Here is a 24,274-nt window from a genome sequence, read left to right on the forward strand (position 1 = left end):
TGCATGACTGATAGTGTTCACTCATGCTTTTACTGCAGTGGCAGTGTGTTTGGGATCATCATCATGCTGAAAAAAACAAAGCCGTTGCTAATCGGACACTTGTCAGATGGTATTGCATGGTAGATTCAAAATCTGATGGCACTTTTATGAACGACATTCATAAGCCCCGGAGAACTGTTGCTCAAGATCTCTTAAAAAATACAAGAAAGCATTTTAGAAGCCTGGCTCAATAATGTGCAGCACTGTATATACAGTGAAGTGGCAGTGGTGCAACATGCATTTACAACAGTACAAGGCATGCATTTATCTCACATAAGTAACTATATTAAAAAAATATAGGGCTGGCTATAGAGTAAGACTATTGCATTTTATGTGTACAGCTTAAAGGTGTAACTGCAGTGAGGTTAAAAAGTACAATAGTACAGTAGCAGATTATGATGAAGTCATGTAGACATATTATAAACTCTATGTATAAATTGCCACAAAACAGGAGTATTGATGCACTTAGGATAACTGAATACTACCTGTTTGGGTTTTTTTTTTTTGTGCTAATCATACAAGTTGTACCTTTATGGAAAAATCTGTTTAGGTAAATGGAGAAACAGTAATAAATGCACCTGCTTGCATACAAGGGATTGTTGAATGATTAGCATCTATCTGCCAGATCTCAGCTGAACATGATTTTCAAGAGATTTTTTTTAGCATTTTGAGGCCTTATTTGACAATACAGTAGAAGAGATTGTGCGGAAATGACACACAGGAAACTATCTGATCTAGACTTGTGCTCAGACCCCTATACAGCAGCCTTTGACCTCCGGGTCACCTGCTCAACCAGGTGAGTTATTGGGCACTGACAGTTATGACAGTCACTATTATCAGTAAACGCCCATTTTATTTTTCCCCTGTTTATTTTGTCACCCATTTGAGCAGATACTCAGCTGTTAACTTCCCTTTGTAATAGTGAAGACAATTATTAAGAAGACTGTTGTAAAGGTCACTTATAGGTCACTGGTCTCGGTTCAGCTGGCAGAAATAATAAAACATCAATACCACTGCAGTGTTTCCCAGTAATGAGAAGTACGGCTAAAGTCCAGGAAAACAAAAATCCATACAGTCTCCACGTTTGCCACACAATCAATCATAGTCCGACTTCCAGTTTTTTAATCCTTTTAATTTTTCTTAACGCAAGTGAAACTATTTGGAGCAAACAAGCCATTTTGCATTCGTGGCATTTAATCTAATATCACACAAAGACATCTATTAGACCCAATGGAGGTGTTACAGTCAAATTTATTAAACCATGAATGTTTCATATAAACAAGTGTGTGCACATAGGGAAGACCTTGTCCTCAAGGTCCCGATCCTAAGCCAGACATCTACCTGAGATTCAGTTCAGTTCACCTATTCACGTGGTATTCACATAACAATGCAGAGAAGCAAATCTAGACTATTTAAATATCTGTGGCATATGTCAATGCTACAGTACGACATGTTGGACAGTAGTTCATAGTGAAAGTTTTGGCAATTCTACAAGCTACAATGTTTGCCTTACTCTTATACAAAAGAAAAAAAACCCTCATCTGATCAAATTTTCTTTTCTTTCTTTTTTTTTTACAAACCATTTCTAAATGTCCTTACAAGTCTTTAGTATTGCTCTTGCTACATTGAAAAAATAGAAAAATTACATCTGAATTTTGAACTGTTGGCCTGGTGTATTTATAAAGAGTCTTGCTCTTGAGTATTCATGGCTATGTTTCAATAGTCCTTAGTTGCTTACTCTCCGTGTTTCCTTTCCTCTCTAATGGCCAGCTTCACCCATTAGCAATCACATAAGAGGGTGCGAAGCAAATAACAAGACATCAAAGAGTTTTAAGAGGCCTAGGATTCTCCAGAGGTGCTCGGTGTCACCAAATTGTCCTGTCCCTGAGCTTCTTCCTCCGCCGCTGCTGCGTCCGTTGCTACTTCCTGTTTAGGGGCCACCAAAGAAGTGTCTGCGTCGGGGGCTTCGAAGGATTCGCCCCCCAGGTCATTCAGTTTTATGTAGCCCTTGCTGTTGGAGTGCTCCAGACGGGGGTAGCTGAACCGCCTGGCTCTGTCACCTTGACGACATCCAGACACAGACAGGCTGCAGCGGCGTGCTGGCCTGGGCTGATCCGTGAGAGAGTTGAGCGACAGCCGTGAACCCATCGCCCTGGCAACGGGAGATGGCGGAAACAGCTGAGGCCTCTGCGGTTGAGGCTGAGCCTGCGGCACCCCCTGTTGGATACCTGTGTCGGTGTCCTCGTGGCTCCGGTGAGGAGGAGGAGAGTCCATGATCGAAGCCTCCTTGTGCTTACCATACATCACGTCTCTCTGGCTGCTGCTGCTGCTGGCCTGTCCCTCCTCACTTATGTTTTCAGCAGCAGCTTCTATAACAACCTCCTCCTTTGAGCATGCCTCTGCTTTCTCCCCCACCTCACAGTTGTTCAGTTTGATTACTGGCAGGGTAAAAGCGTTCACAGAAGAGGTGACGATGGAGGTGGTCTCCCATTGTCGGGGCTGAGGTGCCTGCTCACTGCTATTGCTGAAGTCTTTATAGATGCTATAGACAGTCTCTGTGAAGGTCTGCACATCTTTGGACAAGCTACGAGGCCTGCTGACCAATGAGGAGCGTCTGAATACCTCCTCGCCATCTACCTCACCTTTGAAAGTGATTCCAGTGGAGGGCCAGGAACTGCGAGTAAGCATCCCACTTGTTGGGAATGAACCCGACGGCCCTTCTGCACTCTTTGACTGGGTGTAATTCACCATGCCGTTCAGAGGCGAGTACTCCTTTGATCGTATGCTGTGCAGATCTATCACTGTGGAGTAGATATCCCTCAAGTTTATGATTTTAGTTTTCTTGTCTCGGTTTTCATGGAGGACGGCGTTAGCACAAATGAAGAGAAAGATACCAATTCCCATCACAAGTGGTCCGAAGACTTTCAGGTTGTCTGAATACAAATAGTTATCCAGGAAGTCACAGAAAAAGCCACAGTGACGGGACGGACTGGAAACACTGGTGTTAGAATGACTCTGGTTGAACAGATTTGATTGGCCAGAGGAAGGCTCACCACGGGTCAGGTTGGAGGTAATCTGAGGACTTTTGGAATAGCTCATCCTGCTGGTGTGAAATCCCCCGGTTCTGCGGCGCTCCTGGTATTCCTGCTGGTTCTGGCTGGGCCAGTAGCCCAGTACAGCCATGGAAATCCCAACCATAAGAACTATAATTCCAACAGCGGCCACCAAACCAGCAGGGGAGCAGAGATTGAGTTTGCCCTTCACCACCACCACATCGTTCTTCTTCTTTTTCTTGGATTTCCTCTTCCGTTTGTTCTCCGCTCGGTTTTTCGATCGGAGCGAATCCTGGCGCCTGTTCATGCGCAGCAGGCCACCCGTGGCTATCATGGTGGCGACTACCCCACAGGCTTGTCACTCAGTCTGTGAGAACACAAAACAAAAGAGAGAGAATATAAGCCTGAGGAGAGAGCAGAGAGGATGTTTACTGCATACTGCATACTACTACAAGTCAGATCTCGGTAAGCTCAAATGATAAGAGTCTTAGCATATATCTAGTTTCACTCCAAAAAAGTAAAAATGCTAACATGTGAAGGTTAGTTTAGAAGAAAGGTGTAAAGCATGGGGAGAAGTTAATTCTTTGGTGAGCTTTAGAGAACCTGGCAGAGGGATTTCATTACTACTGGATACAATGAAGTTGGCCGTTTCAAATCTTTTGCTCAAGCTGTGTATCTGCTGTACAGACATGGTTTTTTTTTCATCAAATTCTGTTCAAGAATTTCTTTAAGGTGTAAACAAATATCAGAGGTGGAATACTAGTAAGATGTTAGCAACAAAATCTGTCCAAGGAGGACCTAAAGGAGGGCCATGGCTAATTTTCGTGGTCTGCCAGTGATCTAATCCAGCCCTGAATCTCAGATTACGCAACAGGTTTATTTAGCCTGCTTCTTTGCACTAATCCGACTAAAGGCAGAGGCAAATATTAGTCATCAGAAGGAGTCTAAATAAAAGATAGTATACATCTGCTGCTGCTGGATCTACAAATCTGAAGACGTAAGCAAAAGACAGACAAAAACCCAAGTTGACAGCGTAGAACAAGAAGTGCTTGTTATCTATATTCAGCTGTGCCGGTGCGATATCAGCCTATGAAAATGTAATGTGTCCAGACAGGAGGCCAGCAGGCATGTTCTCTCCACCTCACTCTGTTTTTCTTGCTCTCCTTCTCTTTCTCTGCCTCTCATTTCTTCCACCAATCTCTCCCATAAAACACTATCCCTTCCTGCTTTCCACCCAAATCCATTTGGTCATCAACCAGTGCAGCTGTGCTTCAACATGACTGCATCCACACACACGCCACATCACAAAGGCAAATATGAGCTATTAGCCATGTGTTTACACAGCAACACAGCCATGCAGGGTGTTTAAATTTGCGATTTACGATTATGCAACGCAGACCAGCCACTGCTGACTGATCGTATAAGCTCTGGTTCAAAGGGCAACGAAGCCACCAACACTTATCATGATTACAGACATCTGCTGATGCGCTCCAACCACATGTGGTGAATAACAATCAGATGATAAGAATGATTAATTAGACAGATTCTAGCCCCTGTCTGATCGTGTCTATAGCTAGATATTTAATTTTATAAATCACGCCTGACTGTGTACGACTTAGACCTTGGGTTCGTGAATAACTTATTCATGACACTCCTTCCATTTAATAAGACGTTTTCAAAAGCTGTTGTGGGACAAAATAATAATCACGATGGCCTTCGAAATCCCTTTATAATTCAAGTTGTTACATGCTGTTCCAACGAAAGTAGAGCACGGACCTCTGCACCTGAGCTTCAGCAAACATCACACAGGTACTCAGCTGCTGTTTATAGCAACTTTCAGTGTATATCACATCCAATAACCACTCAAATACGTCCTAGGCGAGAGCAACTCAACCTGCACTAAAACCGATAAGGCGTAGGCGGTACTCTCTCTATGTTTGGGGAGAGAAGGGCAGCGGTAACGTGGACCAAAAGTGGGTGTGGACAAGTCGGATTTTGTCTCTGTCTGCGGTGCTGAACAGGAAGCTGCCAACCCGTCGGTTCGCCCCCCCCCCCAAAAAAGAAACCCCCCCAGCTCATCTGGCAAAACGGAGACCATGGTGGTCTTAACGCTCAGTCCGTCTGAGCTGCGGGGGCGCATTTTTCGCGCAATGTTGCGTGAGTAATCGGCTGTTGACATTAGGGCGCATCTGTTTCCCGTCTGTTGTAAAAAACCCCGTGAAGCAAACACGAGCTGCCGTGGAGCTGGGGGTGCCGTGAAAATGCCCAGAACCACGACGCACGCTTCTCGCTCCAACACAAAGCCAAATACGGTATTGGAGGAGGAGGGGGTCTCAAAAGGTGCAGACAGATGACAAACATCCATATTTCTTCCACGGCCCCGACGAAGCTCGTGGTTTCATAACTGAAACTACAATTCAGAGTTGTGTCGTAAAAAAAAAAATATATATATATATATATATATATATATATATATATATATATATATATATATATATATATATATAGCAAGCAATGCCTTCGGCTCTCCCTGCTTTGCCTTCACAACTTATGCGAAATCGGTATCTATTGGCAACACCACGACCATAAAAAAGTTCAGCGGCATGAGCCGATCCGCATTTGAAATGGTGCTCTATTACACGTTTTTATCTGTCGTGCATTTGAAAGAGGAGGCGTGCTATCAGGAAGACCAATCGAAATATTTATATATGTATAAAAAGCAGCATCACAAATGAAAGTAAACGGACTCGAGTGCCCAGTGCTCTGAGTCTACCGCCTTCCCGACACCAAAAACTCATGTCGACTTACTCGATTTTCACAAATACTACCAACCTAAACGAGGCGGTCGCAGAATTAAACCACTTCACAAACCTCGTTCTACCTCGACACCGGGAATCAGACCCGCTTCTTAAGCGCGAAAAATAGCCCGCCTGATAAAAACCGCAGATTAAATAAAATCGTAAATCAGCGCGTCTCTCACCAGAAATTGTAGCTTGGCAATCAAACATCTTCAAAGGCGCACTCCTCGTTCAGCTGTGCATGTCGTGGTGCGCCACTTTGGTGCCAAGGCTGGAAGAGTGGTACCCAGTTGAACGCAGATTCACAATAGACCGGCAGGGGCGGGCCAACCGCATTTCCATTGGTGGTGATTATTGAGTAACGAGAAAGGGGAGAGCTGTTATCATACTGCAAACACCTCCAGATTTTTCAGGATTTCTTACCTCTATAGAAACACAAAGATTCTGCACCATGAGACTTTCCTTGATTTATGTATTCGCACTGTTGTTTGGGGAGTTTGATGACAATTGCAACTTGTCATCCAGGCTTTTCATTTGCATGTGGTTAAACAAGCAGAAATACCATGCAGGAGTGAATTACTACAGTATGGGTTTAAAACTGCACACAGTGGAGTTGAAGTCCACATTTAAATACACCGTATGCATCATCTATCATTTGGTTTTCTATCCTTACCTTCCCCCCAGTTGGGTTACATTGCTATAATTGCTTATATGCTGTGTCTTTGTGTTTAACAAAATTAAATATGACAGAGTCCAGATGTGTTTTAGTGATGTGAGACTGGAGACAGAGGCAGCAGCTCTACACTGGCCAGAGGAAGCACACATAACAAAGCTCAGCTCTGATGCTCCAGAGAGTTGGCTGCAAATTTATGACCCAGAAATGTGTTTTGTTTATGGCATAAATTAAAGGAAAGGAACAGAGAAAAAACTCTAGCGTGCATGCCGCAGTCGGAGTCGAAATATACAGAGACATGGTAAATAATCCGACGGGGTTTTAAAGAGCTGTCTTTAATCCTCAGTGTTGACTGGTGCACTGTAGGTCTGTAGGTCTGGAACAGATTTCTGTATAGCTCTAAGCTTGTGCGGTAGACACAGTGACACAACAAACGTTTCAGTGTTTCTGACAGAGACTTAAAATCCTGCTACTGCAAACAAACATTCCAAAATATGATGTTCCATGAAAATAAGTCAACAGATAGTGATGCAAAAGAATCAGCACAGATTGTGTCTTAACATGATTTGTTGAATATTTGATTGAATATAAGTTGTGTGTCTGTTATTTTTAAGGGCAAGTGAAAGCATCTCTTGTCTTGATGTGGTTACACTTTTAAGTCAGTCACTTTAAGCAGCTTTTGAAAGCAGTTTGGTGCAAAAAACAAAAAAAGGAAATACTTACCTCCTGCATCTCTTAATCGTTGATGTTCTAAATATACATCTGGAAATATAATTTTTAAAGATAGCAACAGATGCAATCCAAAGCACTGCAGTCAACACACTTACTCACATCATTATCTGCACATCAATTCTCTAGTACGATCTCATTTTCAAGAGATTACGCCCCCCTTCAACAACACTTCATTCCAATCAGTAATCAGCCTGAGATCACACTCTCAGATTCACAAGTTTAGCCTGACACTTTTCTCTATTTTTTGATTGCACTGTATTTCAAAGGGTTTTTTTTTCTCTTCTTGCTGTTTATCAGTACAGGCGAGATAGGAAATGCAGGAAATTCAAATAAAGTTTGGGCTCACTCTGCTGTCTCAAATAAAGGATGGGATGGGATCCACTATCAGCGCCTTCAATCTATGTGTTCCACGCCAAAGATGTGTTCCACTGTAACACAAGGAAAAAGAGCAGACTGCAGACTTTTGTAGAAACTGCTACTTAATCTGCAGACTTCCCAACTTTCCCTAATGACTATGCCCTTGCATACTTAATCATTTATTATCAAGACTTCCCCAGGTAATTAAATTCACCTACAGCACAGTGATAAATTACAGCTGGTTTTCACTACATATGGAAAGAAACGAAGGGATATGAAAAAGTAAAAAGATGGGATGGAAAGAGCGCTATAGAGCTTTCACTATGTTTTAGTCTTCTAATACTGGGTCTTCCATCTTTGAGAGGGACATCAGCAGTAATTCAATAATTCAATTTATTCCTCAGTGATCATATCATGTCTGTCACGGTTATTTAAAACACCAGCCTCCGGTCCTGCTCACTATGAATGATGTACCCTGCATATACAGTTCTATTCAAGCCCTAACAAATCTGCTTCTATAGAACATTCTGATCCTTATCCAAAAAAAAAAAACCAAACAAAAAAAACCCCCACATCGTCTCTCACATATCGAAGTATCTCCACAGAGCGGCTCTCATATACTGTAGTGTCAAAAATAGCTCCAGCGCTTCTGCAACTGAAACATAACCAGCTTTGTTACTGTATCTGCACAGCCACAGCACAGAAGAAGACATTCACTTTGTCCTTTGGCTCCATTTCCTCATCCAACATTCTTTTTGAGTGTAATATGCCGGTTAACAGCTAAAAGATCCGTCTGAAGCAGTTTCAGGAGCTGCGGGGCGTTCAGTTCATTTCTTTCTTAGCTCGGTCTCATGAGTTAATTGGGAATGTAGGAACTTGGAATGTGGGTGCAGCGAGAGATCAGCTGCCCCCAGGAAATGCTGCCACAATTACACCTGAAGTTAGGAGTCAGTTCAAAAGATCAGGTCATGCCACATTTCTAGCCCTTAGAGGTGATGACCAAGAGTGATGATGGTTCATCAGTTAAGCTGATTTTTTTCTGTTCTGAGCTCTCAGTGATTAAAGGATAAAGGATTTTTTTCTTCAAATCAAATCCAAGCAAAACAAAAGGCAACAATGTTTAGGGCTCACATCCCTAGCCAGTGCCCACTGGTCTGTACAAAAATATATTCAGAATAAGAACATGAATTATATTTTTTAATTCTTTGAAAAATAATCTCCTTAAACCGTTGGGCACTGACCTTTAGAAAACATTACTCATACTAAAATTAAGGGGCCTATTTTCAGCTGCAGGTGAATACACAATTGACTCTCTAAAAATAGCTACAAAAGCAGAGGGATGAGTGGTGGACACAAAACAAATTACATTGCCCATGTTCATTATAACAAACAAACCCCCAGCAACAATGTGCTTCATATATGTTTTTAACTAGTTTAGCTAAATTCGTGGAGCTCTAAGTCATTAGAATATCGCCATAGGCAATAGTTGTTAGCAGCATCTATATATTTTGTGGGTTTTGCCATTTTTTTGTTATTTCCAAGCAAATATGAAATATCCTCAGACTTATCGTTTGACTAGTTTATCTGTTAGAACTCAATGAATCCACCAAGCTCTCCAATTGCTGCAGGTATATAAACAGGGTCAAAAAGCTGAATTTCTACTCTTTACCAAAACCCATTGCAATGAAAGCTTAACTCCAGACGCATCAATCTCTTGGCCCATAGAGCCACTATGTTCATTATCTTCCACAACATGGGAATGTTGGGCCTCCTCATAAATCACACCAAAGTTTCCCAGAGTAACCATCTTCGGCACCACTACTCAGGTGCTGTGGGGAGAAGACCTCCATTTGATGAATGACCATTTGGGTCCATGTGCAGATTGTGGTTGTGGCTAATGAGATGCATGACAGCGCTAAGACTGATACAGGTCATGGAGACATATGGGCATTTCGGGTCCGTCCGGTTCTATGTTCAGCAGCCATGCGTCACTGACATCATGCAGCACGCTGGAAATGGAGCAAGACGCCCAGTCATCGCAGGAAGAGAGACCAATAAATTGATGAGGAAGTATCAGGAGAGGGTGTGAATAGAGAGCAGCAGGTGAATGCTTGCTCCCAGCAGGTAGCTGGTTCCCACTGGTGGCCCTGTTTCACTTCCACATAGTGTAAATGGCTGATTAATAGGCGAGCAAGGACCCAGGACTCGGATAGAGGCCAATATTAGCTCACATATCATCAGCTTGTAACACTAATGGGAATTCATGGGTAAAATATGGACCCAGTGTCTTTTGCAAGATAAAACAGACCCAGATACAAAACGCGGACAACTTTTAAGTTTGAACTGAGTTGTACCAAAGTTTTTCAAAAAGTAAACGCATATATTGAGCCCTAGTTTATGCACAACTTTCTCTGAATATGATTATCAGTTGGGCAACAAAACAGAATTTTGCTGAGTATGCATTACCTAAAGAAAAGGCAGTAACTGCAATCCTGAACATCAAAAAGCTGTGCAATTCCTAAACTGCAGGATCATGAACCCTGTAGGCTGAACAACTACAAAAGAAGCTGTTTTTCCATGCAGTGTTTGCCTTCATGGCCACATTTTGCAGGGGAGCGAGGCTGTTGCGCAATCTGGACTAATTCTCGGGGCTTGTAAGACGCGAGCTTCATAAGATCAGTGAGGAAGCCTTCTTTGATCTCCCATCCTAGATAATATAGGTCATCTCTTCAGGGAGAAACAACAAAAACCAAAATGAGGCGGAAAACACCATTCAACTCACTGTGGAACACGAAGCAAGCAGCGCCTCAAATGAGGACCACAACATCGCCCGCCAGACCTATTTTTAGGGTCTTGATCTTTGGCATTTTTAACACAACAGTCCATCAGCCTGTGTGCTGACGAGAGAAAGAGGAATTTCTGAAATGTGAAATATTGCATCTGTCATTTTCTATTCTGCTGCCTGTATGTGGAGCCTGTTCAGACTGGGTATCCATGGCAACCGTTTCATAATGCCTCGCAAAACACCTTAGAAGAGGTTCCTTTTTATCTAGGCTGGAGGGCTGGGACAGAGGCAACAGAGAATCAAATGAGAGGGCAAAAGTGATAGCTGACAGACTGTACACAGCATATTCTTCAGCTGACATTTTTAGAAGTCGCCCCCTCAAAATGGGATGGGGAGATAATGAAAAGAGCTCACCCAGAGAAACCAGGGAAAAAATAGGATGACATAAGAACATTTGATATTTATTGCACTGCACAACTGTCAAAGCAACCCTCTTTCGCTTGCAGATTTAGAGCTTCTACTTCCGCAGCTTGTGCTACATGCATAGAAAGACAGCCGTCAGTTCACGTGATTCAGTGAGACATGCTGGCACTGACACTCACTGTATAGGAGCATGTTCTCTGGGTCCTGGAGGACGAGTCCAGTCATGTGGAATGCAGCAGGCGTGAGCTTGATGGGAGGGCAGCATACAGCCAGCTGGGTCTTCTGCAGGGGTGAGGCAGAACCCATGCCAGGAACTGACAGGACCAATCAGTAAAGGGCTCAGGCCTCATCCATGCATGCTAATCAGCCCGTCAGAGGAGCCTGGGTCGAGGGCATTTGCAGGGGTTCATTGCTATGGATACAGCAGCAGGAGTCACACGATATTACCTGAGCAGGTAAACCAAGTGGAAGGAATCTTGGCGTTGGCCGCACAGGGCTACGTGACCTTTGGTTACGTCATGCATTCTCAGATGAGTCAAAAGCTGCAGAATGAGAAAGCTAAAGTACTGATATGACTGCAAACACTGCTTGATTTATGGAAGAATTCAAAACAAAAAAGTTGAGGAGGAAACTAGAACACTATGTTGGAAAACGGACACACGCACACACAAAACCCCCCAAAAAACAAGAACACAGTCTTAAAAACATGTAGGCTATAGCAAAAGAAGCCTTTCATCATTTTAGCACAATCCTATAAATGGGTTTTAGGCTAATGTGGCCAGTTTGTCTTTTTCACAGCTCCACTCCTATTTTCTGTTGTGTAACACATATAGTGTTACCTCAACTTTGTGGCACAGAAAGTTTGGAGACTAGGTGCCGCGATGGGACACAAACAAGCCAATTGTTCCCCAAAGTGTTTTTCTTCTTTGGATAAGCTCTTTAATCATTTCAAAAGACTCTAGTGAGTCACCAGATTGAGTGACACAAACAGCAGTGGATGATAGATAGATATGACTGCTGGGATAAAGGACTCCATTATATTAGTTTGACTTTGGAGAGTCGAATATGCTGTAAATTTGACAACACGGATTGTTTAGAAACACAATTTCCTTGTCGATCCTACAGTGCATATATTTAGCACATTAATCACTTATCTCCATCACAACATTCCCAGTTGTGTAGCAACAGCCGGAAAATGTATTTCCAATCAAAAGGGTTTCATCTCAGTGGCTGACCTAACACAACCACTTTTGACTGCTTTTATCCAGAGAATCTTTGAGGTCATTCATCTTTTCATATGCTAATATTTTAATCAACATTTCCCAATGAATTAAGCCTTTGCAGGCCTCAGGCTCATTTGTGTTATCGGGCAAATTAACCTCTACTGCTGGAAGGACAGTTGAAATCCCAACTGTCCGAGCATACTCAGAGGACGGCAGTTTTCCTTCTGCCAACAAAGTGAGTGAATGGAGTTACTATTGTATATCATTGTGTGTGCATCTGGACGGATAATCAGTTTCAGCCACAACTGCAAAATAGTCTAACCTGTTTGACCTTCGTTTTCATCGCGACTTTAAATGGACAATATGACAAAGCGATCATAGATTCAGACCTCTCTTTAACAAGCATGTAACAGAGACAGAATAAATACTGATTACTGGCTGTGAGGCTCAGAGAAGCGCAGCCAGTACTGTCATTATTCTTCGTTATTAAAAGCTGACATTAGAAGGATAATAATGGAGAAACGCTCAAAGCAAAGCAGGAAAGTTTTGAGGAAGATGTAATAAGGATGCACTCATGTAGTACATTTCATTTTGAGTGGAGAAACAAAGTGCTTCACAGAAAACCAAAGAGCATCACAGGAATCTTTCCATCTGCTTCTGAACGATGTTAAACCCACATTAATTGATTTTTTTAACCACTTGGGACAGCCCATCAACAGCTGTCAAGACAATGCACACATATTGTCCAACACGTATCTGTCTGCTGAAAGATCTAATTGGAAGGTCTGTAGTTTCAACTTTGGAACTATAGATGTTGATGTGTCCTTGGGCAAGATGTGGAAACTGCACTAATGTATCATTAGTTCTTTATGAATGGGAGTGTGTGTGGCTTGAAGTGTAAAGTGCTTTCAGTGATAACATCAAAAAAAAAAAAAAAAAGCACAGTGAAAATTTTAACAGCCAGCTGATATCCATTACCATTAGCTTCTGTTTGGGATTGTGCTTTCCGGCTAAATGATAACAGTAAATCCAATATTCACTTTCCTACCAGCTGTTATTGGTCTGCACTGCACCAACTCCTGAGGGAAACATCTGTTTCTAAAGCAGCTAAATATTCAGACATGTTCATCAGCTGGTTGTTAATCTTGTGTTCCTCCTGTGCTCCAAAAGCATGTTTCAGTACCATAAAGAACCTATATAACATACACATATTTAATTCAGTGTTCCAATATATAAATCAAAATGTTGGTTATCTACTTACAGATGTTGGAGTTCAACAATCTGGCAAAACCTTTTTATTTGGTCCCTGAAACACCCCAAAAGAATGCGGAAGTAGACTATTGAGCAAATTCACACAGGGCATAGATATTATAGTTTGTATTTTCTAGTTACTTTTTATTTTGTTTCAGTTTAATTTTTTGGTTTCAATATAGCTTAGTTTCCAGAGTGAATGTAATGTTCTTTGAAAATTTGTGGTTTTACTTCTGTTTTTTGTTAGGTGGAGGGTATTTTCCACAGGAGACATTTAGGAAAGTTAGAACAGATATTACAAAACATGTAATGTAGACATCCTAAATCTCTGTAAACATACTCTAAAGCCTGCACCAAAATGTTACATGATATGTACTAGGAACCTAGTTGCTATGTTCTAGCTTGTTAGCTAGCATAGCTAGAACGTCATGAAACCAGTTTGAGATTATCTAAACTTTATAACATGGTGCGCTATCTTTTTGGAAGCAGCTATCAAAACATGGTTACACATGGCGCCAGTCTGTCGCAGGGCCAACACACAGGGAGAGACAACCATTCGGACTCACACATTCACACCTAGTGGCAATTTGGATTATCCAATTAACCTATCCCCACAAGCTGCATGTCTTTGGACGGTGGGAGGAAGCCGGAGCACCCGGAGGGAACTCACGCAAACACGGGGAGAACATGCAAACTCTACACAGAAAGACCCCGGCCTGATGTTGGAATTGAACTCAGGACCTTCTTGCTGTGCGGCAACAGTGCTAACCACCGTGCCACCGTGCTGCAAGTTGTTCACATCAAATTCTGACCCTAAATTTTGAATTTTGCAGCAGAAATCATGGCTCACCAGACTACACAATGTTTTTCCAGTCTTCAAGGTCCAATATACTGCGTGTTCAGAGATGCTCTTCTGCTTTGGTTGTAACAATTGGTTGTTTGAGTTACTTTTGCCTACCTGTCAACTTGAAGTAGTTTGGCCATTCTCCTCTGACCTCTGGGATCAATAACACATTATCACTAAGGGAACTGCCCTTCACTGGATATAGTCTATTTTCTGGCCTTTCCCTGTAAACCCCACAGATGGTTGTGTGGAAAAATCTTTGTAGATCAGCAGTTTCTGAAATACTCAGACCAGCTGGTCTGGCACCAGCAACGATGCCATGTTCAAAGTCACTTAAATCACCTTTCTTCCCCATTCTGTTGCTCAGTTTTGAACTTCAGCAAGTCATGCTGACAATGTCCATGTTAGCATGAACATGTAGCTCAGCTAAATCCACAGCTGACAACAGTAGGTTTTCTTATTTTACATGGTAAAAGTCAGCTTTGTTATGCTGGTTATCTGGCTAGGACATGTGAGACAAGAATCAACAACATGACTCTGATGTCTGACATTTGTTATGAATCGTTTTATTATATTTCCTAAAAACAGAGCCCAGAAGGCTAAAAAAAAACCCGACAAAAAAAACAACACACACATAACAATTTTATCACAGCCCTGGCCATCATAGTAAACAGTACCCACTGCCAAAAAGGCTCCAAAAATTATGAGTGCACGCAGCGGAACATGTTGTGTTAAATTACTCGAACATAGTGTACACTCACCCACTGCCACCTTTTACTAGCAAGAGTGGGAGACAGGAAAACAGGAAAGGAAAGGAAAATAGAGCAACAAAGCAGTCTGTACACTGGCCTAAGATCAAATGGTCCAGCGAGAATGCCTACTCATCACTATCCTGTGTTCCCGAAAAAAACCCACTTCGAACTGTGGAGTGTAGCGGGACAATGACCGATCTACACCTTTGTTTTAACTACATTATTGATGCAGGCAGGGCAGAGCCTAATGTCTGCTTATGTGCTCTGAGTCTGCTTTGTTTTATGTCAGTGATCCTGTGCATTTTGCTGTGCTTTGTAAACGTTAACAATGATTCTTCTTTAAGGAAAAATCAATGGCCAGGAAGTGACCTGCAGATCTCACTTAAAGAAGCTATAATTCATCTTCCTTTTATAAGATCAATTTATCAAATGAAAATGAGAGAACAATGTGACAATGTGCATGGATTGCTTACAGTAATTATACTCTAAAGCAGGGGTGTCAAACATAAGGTCCGGGGGCCAGAATCGATCTGGCAAAGAGTCTAATCGGGCCCACTCGATGCCTTTGGAAAGTGTAAAGGAAGTCATAAAAGCTTAAAATCTCCCCCGTTTATCCATATTACACTGAAGTAATTAAATAGATAAATAATTAAATAACAGGAAAGTTCCTGTTTTTTTTCACAAACAGAATAACTTTCTGTTTTATAATTACAGGGCCATCTAGACAACGAGCTACCAGAATTTCCTGTTATTTTACACATTTATGTCTTATAACTGAAGCCCAAAGAATCACGCTAAAAGATTTATTACAGCAGAATTGCTTTATCATCTGGAAAAACTGAGATGTGCTGTTGAAATCTGTACACTAGTTGGATAGGTCACCAGTTAATCACAGGGCAAACATGCAGGCAAACACGGACCACCATATATCCCTTCATTCATTATATAAGTTAAAAAGCAATTATATGGTAACAACCTGCTCCACTCTATTGTTTCCAAGTGGCCACATTAACAATGAGGTGCCAGTGTAATGAGTATCATGCCTTCTTGTTAGTTTTTTACAGTTGTCCCATCCATCCATCCATCCATCCATCCATCCATCCATCCATCATTTCCTTTACGTCTTTATCTTTTGGTTTATTTCATTCAGTCTCTCTCTAACTTTTGGATTTGTTTGAATAAGCACTAATCCTTCCTCTGGCACTGAGTGTTCAGACACTCAGTTATCCAAACATTGTGAACTGGACAGATCAATTGTTAACACTAAATTGTACCCCCGACGTCAGTATTTTGTGACTTGCATTACAATCCACCCCACCATTTTTCACCACCGCCAATCATTTTTCCACTCAATTGTCCATTATTGCTGATCAGTGAGGCTTTATCTATTTGTCAGCTGCTGTTGTTCATCCATCGGTGACAGATTTGCCTGGAGTGCTTAAATGGCTCCTTTAAGGTGGAGGCTGAGTTCCTGAAGGCAATTCCCACTGAGGGACAAAGGAGTGTTACGCCAGATGCTGCCCTGAACAACAGGAAAGAAATGATTCAAGACAGAATGGCCTAATAAAACTAGCACACACATCTGATGGTCTATGTGACTTCGCTGCTCATAGTGATGGATAGATGTGCACGCTGAGATTAAATGCAGAGCGTGGCATACGTATATCCACAGAGTTGCGTAGGCTGAAACGAACACTGTGGGCACATTCTCCATAGGGGCTGAATGTTGCTGAGCTGTGATTTTGATGTCAGATGCCAACTGTGGGTAAAGCTATGACAGTGCATAGCTTTGTGCATCTTAGCAGAAGACTAGTAAGAAACTGTTTGTTTAACAACGAGGTCGTATTCACTGAAAGCGACTGACACTCTAAAAATCACTACAAAAAGGAGACTTTCATGCAGTTTTTACACTAATATCATTTTGTTGCCCTCAAAAATTTTATAATATAATACTGGTTAATTAGAGATATTTAGAAGAAGGCCACATTAGTAGTTGTGCAGTACTTACAGTCCAGCTCCAGCATGAGGATCCATAGCAAAGAATGTTCAGCTGATAATGTCACTTCTGGCTGGGTTGTGCCAAAGCCCTTTAACATCTCTGTTTCCACCAGCTGCGCGACTGATGAAAGGTGAATAATGTAACAGTGTTATCAAGGACAGCCTCCATAAGGTTGCATGGAGTCATCTTGATTAGTGAGGTAAATTCATTTAGTGTAATTAGATGAAGAGATGACGATCTAAACCTGCAAAACTCAATACTCCATCTCAAGGTGAACAGTTATGTAATACACTTTTCATGCTTTGACTGTCAGTAATTAAACCACAAAGCCTCAAAGACTTTATCTTCACACATAAAAAAGCTGTTGGGAAAACACTGTTTTTAATCACATTTCATCTTCCACCTTTAATTTTACAGGCATCCTCATATACAAAAATGCACAGGCTTCTCGCTTCCTCACGGACAATAACCACAGTGTTATGTTTTTTTCTTTCTTTTTTTTATACTGTATCCAGGCCAATACAGAGAAGATTAGAATTTCCTTTCTAGCGCTCAAAGCTACAAAAAAATACATATAAAAAATTAAACACCTTTCTTTCCTTAAACAGTGCCCCAGTTAGATCATCATGTTTTTTTGTGAGCTTGTCAGGAAACAGGCATGCAGCAATCCTAGACCAAAATCATCACTTGTAAGATATCGATCACACCCCAAAAAGCCTGTTTTACGTTGTCACATAATGTTCACATTCTCATTTGATGTCATGTTTGCATAAAAATATTCCTAACACTGCCTTTAAAGTGGATTTATGAAATCCCTGGCTCTATTGTCGCTTGTACATATTTAAACTGGTTTGGTACATACTCACTGTGACTGCACTAGATATGACTCCACATATCCACTCATTCTGATACAAAGTGAGTCAGCTGGAGCGTCCACTCCAGGCTACCTTGTTAGGCATGTCTCTAACATCCACCATCTCTATGTATCTCCTAATTAGCACCCGATGAGCACACTGCACATCTAAGCAGAGATCCGTTCTGTCTTCTGACATCTACTTTCTCCCCCTTCGGCTCCCTTTGTCTGCTCACCATGTTGTAAGTACTGAACGTAAGAGAGCTCAGCTCAATATAATGTGTTGGAAGATAAAGGAAGTGACTCCCTGCCATGCCAAATCTATCCAGAACGCTATTACGGTGCCATGGCAACAGATGAAGACGTGCAGGCCTCTTTGGATGGGGGCACCGCTGGTTCACTCGTCTTCTCTGTTAGACTGACTGGCAGGAAAGCTCCAAAGGGCTGCTATGGCAACAGACTGATCATATGCAGAGTGGGGCTGTTGGCTGCCACGGCAACATAGGGGCCAAGTCGTCGGTTTGCCTCTGAGTTACAGGAAATTAGATTGATTTTGATGGGTCCCAATACTCGATTGCTCAAGGATTTTTGTAATGAAATGTGAAAAAAAACCATAAATGTGTGTGTGTGTGTGTGTGTGTGTGTGTGTGTGTGTGTGTGTGTGTGTGTGTGTGTGTGTGTGTGTGTGTGTGTCAGGGGTGAAAAGGATTAAATATGGCAGCACAAAGCAAGTACAGTAAGTACAAAAAAACCTGCAATTTGTGCAATAGCCACTGGTGGCCACCTCCAAATATCAACTAATACCTATGGGATCCTATATTTAGGTGCTCTGCTTTAAAGTACACATTTAAATGGTCACAGCCTCTGAAGTGAATATCCCAGTTAATGGCCACTGGGATTTTTTTTCTCTTCTTTTCTTTCCCCTCACCCCCAACTGGTCAGGGCAGATGGCTGCCCCTCCCTGAGCCTGGCTCTGCCAGAGGTTTCTTCTTGTTAAAAGGCAGTTTTTCCTTTCAACTGTTGCTAAGTGCTTGTCTATAGGGGGTCATCTGAGTTTTGGGGTTTTCTTTCTAATATTTCACATTCTTTACCCTACAGTATAAAGTGCCTTTTCATACAATTAGGTCCCTTCTGGCTTAGAAAAAATTGGTGCACAAATATTATTCACAAAAAGTGAAAAAGTGGAGAAAAGATAACGAGCGCACCAATCTGACACGCTTTGCGCTTTTCTTTTTTATAGCTTAACACCCACGAGGAAAGAGTCTGGGGTGTTCTGGATTCCTCCATGAATTACCATCTCACTATTGTGAAGATCTTTCTAGGCCCCAGTGATCCCAGGTGCTATGTTATTGGGGGATTTTGCCCATGCGCTCATGTGTTTAATGTCAGTTCAGAATACATATCCTTCTGGGAGTTGTTGAGACATATTTTGTCAAGCTTGAGAAGGCATTTAACTGCATCACTTGGGGTATCCTATGGCAGTATCGGGGTGTCTGGCCTGGTCTGTATCGCCAGCAATAAGTTGGACTCATTCTCAGTGGGTGCTGGACTTTGACAGGGCTGCCCTTTGTTACTGATTCTGTTCATAATTTTTATGGACTGCATTTCTAGGCAAAGCCAAGTGGCTCTCACCTTGGTGGCCTCAAGCTCTCGTCTCTGCTTTTTGCAGATGACGTACTTTTATGGCTTGAGCAGGTGGTGGCTTCCAGCTTACACTGGAGTGATTTGCAGCTGAGTGAGAATTGGTGGGAAAGAGAATTAGCATCTCAAGGTCAACGGACATGATTTTTGGCTGGAAAAGGTCAGTGTGACCACTCTGGGTCAGGGTTCAGTCGCTGCCCCCAAGTGGAGGAATTTAGGTATCTCGAGGTCTTGTATGCTTGAAAATCTGGGATCACAAACCAGTGGGTGCTGCTGCAACATCGCTGCTTGTTGGAACTACAACAAAAGAGCAAAAATAAAAATAAAAATGCAATATGCCAGCCTTACAACAAACTATGGTATTCACTTGTGAGTTGACACTAAGCTTGAAGCTTTTAAAATATGTAGTCTGAAGCTACTGAAATATGTATGATGAGTCTATACCCAGGAACACTGCTTCCCAAACCTTTCCTCATCTAACCAGCTCAGCTAACCAAGAATATTAAAGTACCAGCAGACTCTGATGGCTGACAGTGAAATCACATCAAACTGTCAGAGTAATAGAAACAGTGTCACGAGAGCGGAGACATCTTACTCTCCCCTTTCTGCCCTCCATCTGCATGAAAATGGAGGAAATATGAGATATGGATTTGTCTCAGATGTGAGCGCTCAACAGGGGTGCTCTTTTTGTTTGCCGAGCTGCTCCACTGATTGATTGCTCGCTCCACTTTGGAAAACACTGGGCTGCAATCAAAAGCAAATACAATGAAGACAGTTCAAAACAGCTGCTACACGATTTTCCAAAGGAGAACAAGGAAGGATTAGGAATTTCAGCATCATGTATTTTTAGATTTTGTTCAGTTCATACCATGTGAGTGATAATTCATATTTTCACCTGAAGGCCTCTCTGTTGCACTAACTTGAGACACGTAGAACGGAAAGTCAAGAGGGGATAACTTAAGCAGTTGTCCTCTTCTGCACTCCCGGAGATTTACGGTCGGGTTTCTGCAATGATTCGCTGTAGTGAAGCAAAGGAGGGGGCGTGGATGATAAAGCGATGAAGGCAGCGAGAGAAAAAAAAAGAGAATAATCTCGTCCCCGGAGATATAAACAGGCTGTTGTGCTCCAGTTGCTTTAGCTACCCTTTGACCTGTATGTGACTCTGCGCTTGTGCTGCATATGTGTGTGTGTATGTGTGTGGATGTGCACGCACGTGTGCAAAACTCTGCAGCAGCGCATGTGGGACTGCATGTGCAGGGTTACTTGGATGAAATTCAGTGAGCATCTCGATTATAAGAAAGTACACCACTTAATTTTTTATAGGCAATTGCAGTGTGATTAATTATTCATGGGGTTATTCATTACATTGTTGCATCAGCACAGACTGTGTGTGAGATAATATGCTAACAAATTCAGTATGCGTAATTCTAAATCTGTATGCCATTTATATCCTCTTTTTCATCTATTGCACATATGCAGGAAGGCTGAATCATTAGTGTCAGCGTGCAAACATCGTAAAAATTAAACAAATTGCTTTCTTTTCAGTTTTGTTTAACTGCCAAAGTTGTTTCAAAGAAATATAATGTTTGAAATGAAGCAAAAATTAGGTTTAAAGGTCATTTCACAAACAGAGTGAAGACTTCCCTCCATTAGCTGCTCTTGAACTTCACTGATGATGTGCGGCTGACAGCATATGCTGCTCTACATCGCCATCTCTTGGATAAGTGTTGCCATGACAAGCAGGCCTACATGGCTGCAGCTGCAACCTTGATTTTGAATCCAGGTTTAGAAAATGTAAAAAATAATGTGATATTTGGGTTAAAGATACATTTTTTTACTCATAACTTCTTATTCGTTTATGTTCTTTAGTGGTGGTTTGATTCTTTCTAGATGTTTCTCAATATTTTAAGTGTACTTTTGCCTCCCTTTGTGTTTGTTTTGCATCACTCTGTGCACCTATTGCTTCTTTTTGTGCCTTTCTTTCACTTTTCTACTAGGCAAATATGTTCTTTGTGGTGATTTGGAGTCATTAGATCACAACTACTACATCTCTTTGGTGCTTTGTGTTTCTTTGAACCTTTATTTGATTCTCTGTAGTTGTTCTACATCTCATTGCAATTATTTTGATAGTTTTCAAGTTGCATTTCTGTAATTATGTGGTTTTCATCATTTTATAGTTTTTTTAATATCTCTCTTGCTTTTTTGACTCTCTTTGCAGATATTATGCATGTAGATACGGTTATTCTTGGATGTGATTGGATATCTTTAATCGTTTTAGTGTTTCTGATGCTTTGAGTAATAGTTTGGCATCTTTTTCTGTCTGTACACTTTATAAATCTCTTTCTGGAGATTTTGCTTCTCTTGCTTATTTTTTTGATAGATTTTTGAGTGCTAATACTCACTAATACTGTACTGTACTGATAGTCACTAGAGTCCCATTGGTTGTTTTGACTCGTGTGTGTGTGTGTGTGCGCGCGCGCATTCATGACCTTTGCCAAGATAATCTACCTATCTCTTATTTTGGATTTCCATTCATTTCTGTGGCTACAAATGGTCCTGACCACTGTTGTTTAAATTGCTGGACAGATTACTTCCCATGTTCATGTTTCCATATGTTGTGCCTTTGCCTCTGGACATTAACTCGGGAAGCATCTGGTGTTGACTCCCTCAGCAGCTCCACTCGTATACAGGCTCAGCAGTAGGAGCAGCCCAGAGTCTCTTCCCTCTTCCTCCCTTCCTCACTCTAGCTCGTCAGCTCCCCCGTCTCCATGGATAAACACAGGAATAATTCACCAGCACTCTTGCAGTGAAATATGAAACCATCTCTGGTGCCACAGTGCCTGCAGGCCCCGACCAGCTGGAACATTCTGTAAAGGGAAAAGATGAGATCTTCAGCTTCCATGAAGATGTGCCAAAGATTTCCTCCTTTTTCTCCAAGAGACGGTCTTTGAGGAGCTGCTGGGGCTTTCCAGAGACAAACGTGATTGCAGAGGCAATTAAAACCAAATATCACATGTTTTAGGAACAGGGATGTTGTTGTGTCCTGTGTTTGTTACTCTGTAGTACATGAAGGAGGAAACGTGGAAATTGCATTTGGTTTTCAATATTGCGAGCTGCTCATTAGCCAAGGCTTTATTTCAGGGACTAATAACTGTAGAATTACCAAGAGATGCATCATGTTTGCTCAGTTAAAGCAGCCTTATTTCAGAAGAGCAGAGAGGGAGAAGTAGAATAACTTAAAAGAACCACTGACTGACCTCTTGTGGTCGAAAGCATGTGTAATGGCACGTGTAATGCCGTTGTTTGAATTTCTGCATCACTGAAGGGAGTAAAATAAAAAAAAGATTTAGTGTAAAGGAATAAGACTTTATGTTGTCTTAATTTTCAATAATTTCTTGCAGAAAATTATACAGCTTTCACAACCTTCAGCTCAAATTTATAAATCTGTTATTAACCATGTAAAAGTAGAATTTTAGTGGCTCATATATGTCATAAACCACATTCATTGAACTTTATGACTCTACATATTTTCCCCTGGTCCTTAACATAACCGTGCTGTGGCTCTTTGCCCCATCCCGATGTCCACACTCACATAATTCAATTAAATTCAGTTCAATTCAGTTTTATTTATATGGCACCAAGAACAGTCACCTCAAGGGACTTTATATTTTAAGGTGAAGACCCTACATAAATAAATAGCAACCCCAACAATCAGATGGCACCATATAAGCAAGCACTCAGTGACAGTGGGAAGGAAAAACTCCCTTTTAACAGGAAGAATCCTTTGGCTCAGGGAGGCAGGGGTGCCTCCAGAATTTTTTCATTGGGGTGGCCATATGGGGACCACTAAAAATATGGAAATACAGAATTTCCATTTTGATTATGGTGTTGTCATAGGCTACTTAGAAAATATGTCAAAAAAGAGAGAAAGAAAAGAATTACATGCCTGCTTAAGTTTCTGCTATTAAGGTTGATATCACTGAATAAAGTGACAAATGAAAACCAAATAAGATTTTGAAGTCCAGGACAATCCGTTTGAAGCTTCTCTCTTGTGCTCATGTTTATTAGAATCATTACCAACACAGGACAGTATTGTCGGGTGGGGCCACTGCAGGGAGGGGCAGCCATCTGCCTCAACCTGTTGGGGGTGAGGGAATAAAGACAGGACAAAAGACACACTGTGGAAGAGAGGCAGACATTACAAATAACTTATAGTTAAATGCAGAGAGGTGTAAACACAGCAAAAGTGAGAAATAGGTGAGTGAAGAAGAAACACTCAGTCGGAGTCCATCATGGGAAACTCTCAACAGCGAAGTCTTACTAGACATACTTTGAGGAACCCTCCTGCAGATTGAGTGAGGGTCCTCCCATTCTTATAGTCATTCTGACCATTTAATCCAGATTTTTTTGTTTTTTAATCTAGGTCTGCATTCATGCAGACTTCTCCAAAGGGAATTACCAACAGTTCACAGCACTATGATGGTAAAACCAGAGTTACTGGAGCATTGGAACAACCAGTCCAAAGATACAAAAAAAAAAGATGTCTACAAAAAGTCGAAAAACACAGCTTGTGCTTTATTACACACAAGTTCATTTATCTATTTTTTTAATACTGTTGCTTAATGATGATGTTTTGGCAGAAACAAGAGTCTGGGAAATGAATAAATTAGACAGGCTCGTTAAGTTCACTGGCCTCAAAGTAAAAAAGAAATAGTTCCAAGGCCACAATTGTAAGAAACACAATTTGGTTTCATGTAGTAATGTCATGTTACTATCTTATTTTGTCATTTTGAGCTCACACAGTCAACAACTACCACAACTGCTAACACAAGTGATTCCAAGTCTGTGTCG

General features: G+C 41.6%; 1 protein-coding gene across 1 annotated transcript; it reads right to left on the reverse strand.

The window, feature by feature from the left end:
- Nucleotides 1–1,150: 1,150 nt before the first annotated feature.
- Nucleotides 1,151–6,188, reverse strand: LOC102776489 (transmembrane protein 200C). Its single transcript, XM_006792283.3, has 2 exons — nucleotides 6,073–6,188; nucleotides 1,151–3,459 (listed from the first exon to the last, which is right to left on the reverse strand). The coding sequence occupies exon 2, from the start codon at nucleotides 3,424–3,426 to the stop codon at nucleotides 1,879–1,881; it is 1,548 nt and encodes a 515-aa protein (XP_006792346.2). The 5' UTR covers nucleotides 3,427–3,459; nucleotides 6,073–6,188; the 3' UTR covers nucleotides 1,151–1,878.
- Between the last annotated feature and the right edge of the window lie 18,086 nt (nucleotides 6,189–24,274).

Source organism: Neolamprologus brichardi, chromosome 18 (assembly GCF_056152115.1).
Source record: "Neolamprologus brichardi isolate AB-2024 chromosome 18, ASM5615211v1, whole genome shotgun sequence".
In the NCBI taxonomy this organism is placed as follows: domain Eukaryota; kingdom Metazoa; phylum Chordata; class Actinopteri; order Cichliformes; family Cichlidae; genus Neolamprologus; species Neolamprologus brichardi.

Coding starts and splice junctions, on each gene's coding strand:
- LOC102776489 (XM_006792283.3), bottom strand. CDS start 3,426: ATGATAGCCACGGGTGGCCTGCTGCGCATGAACAGGCGCCAGGATTCG.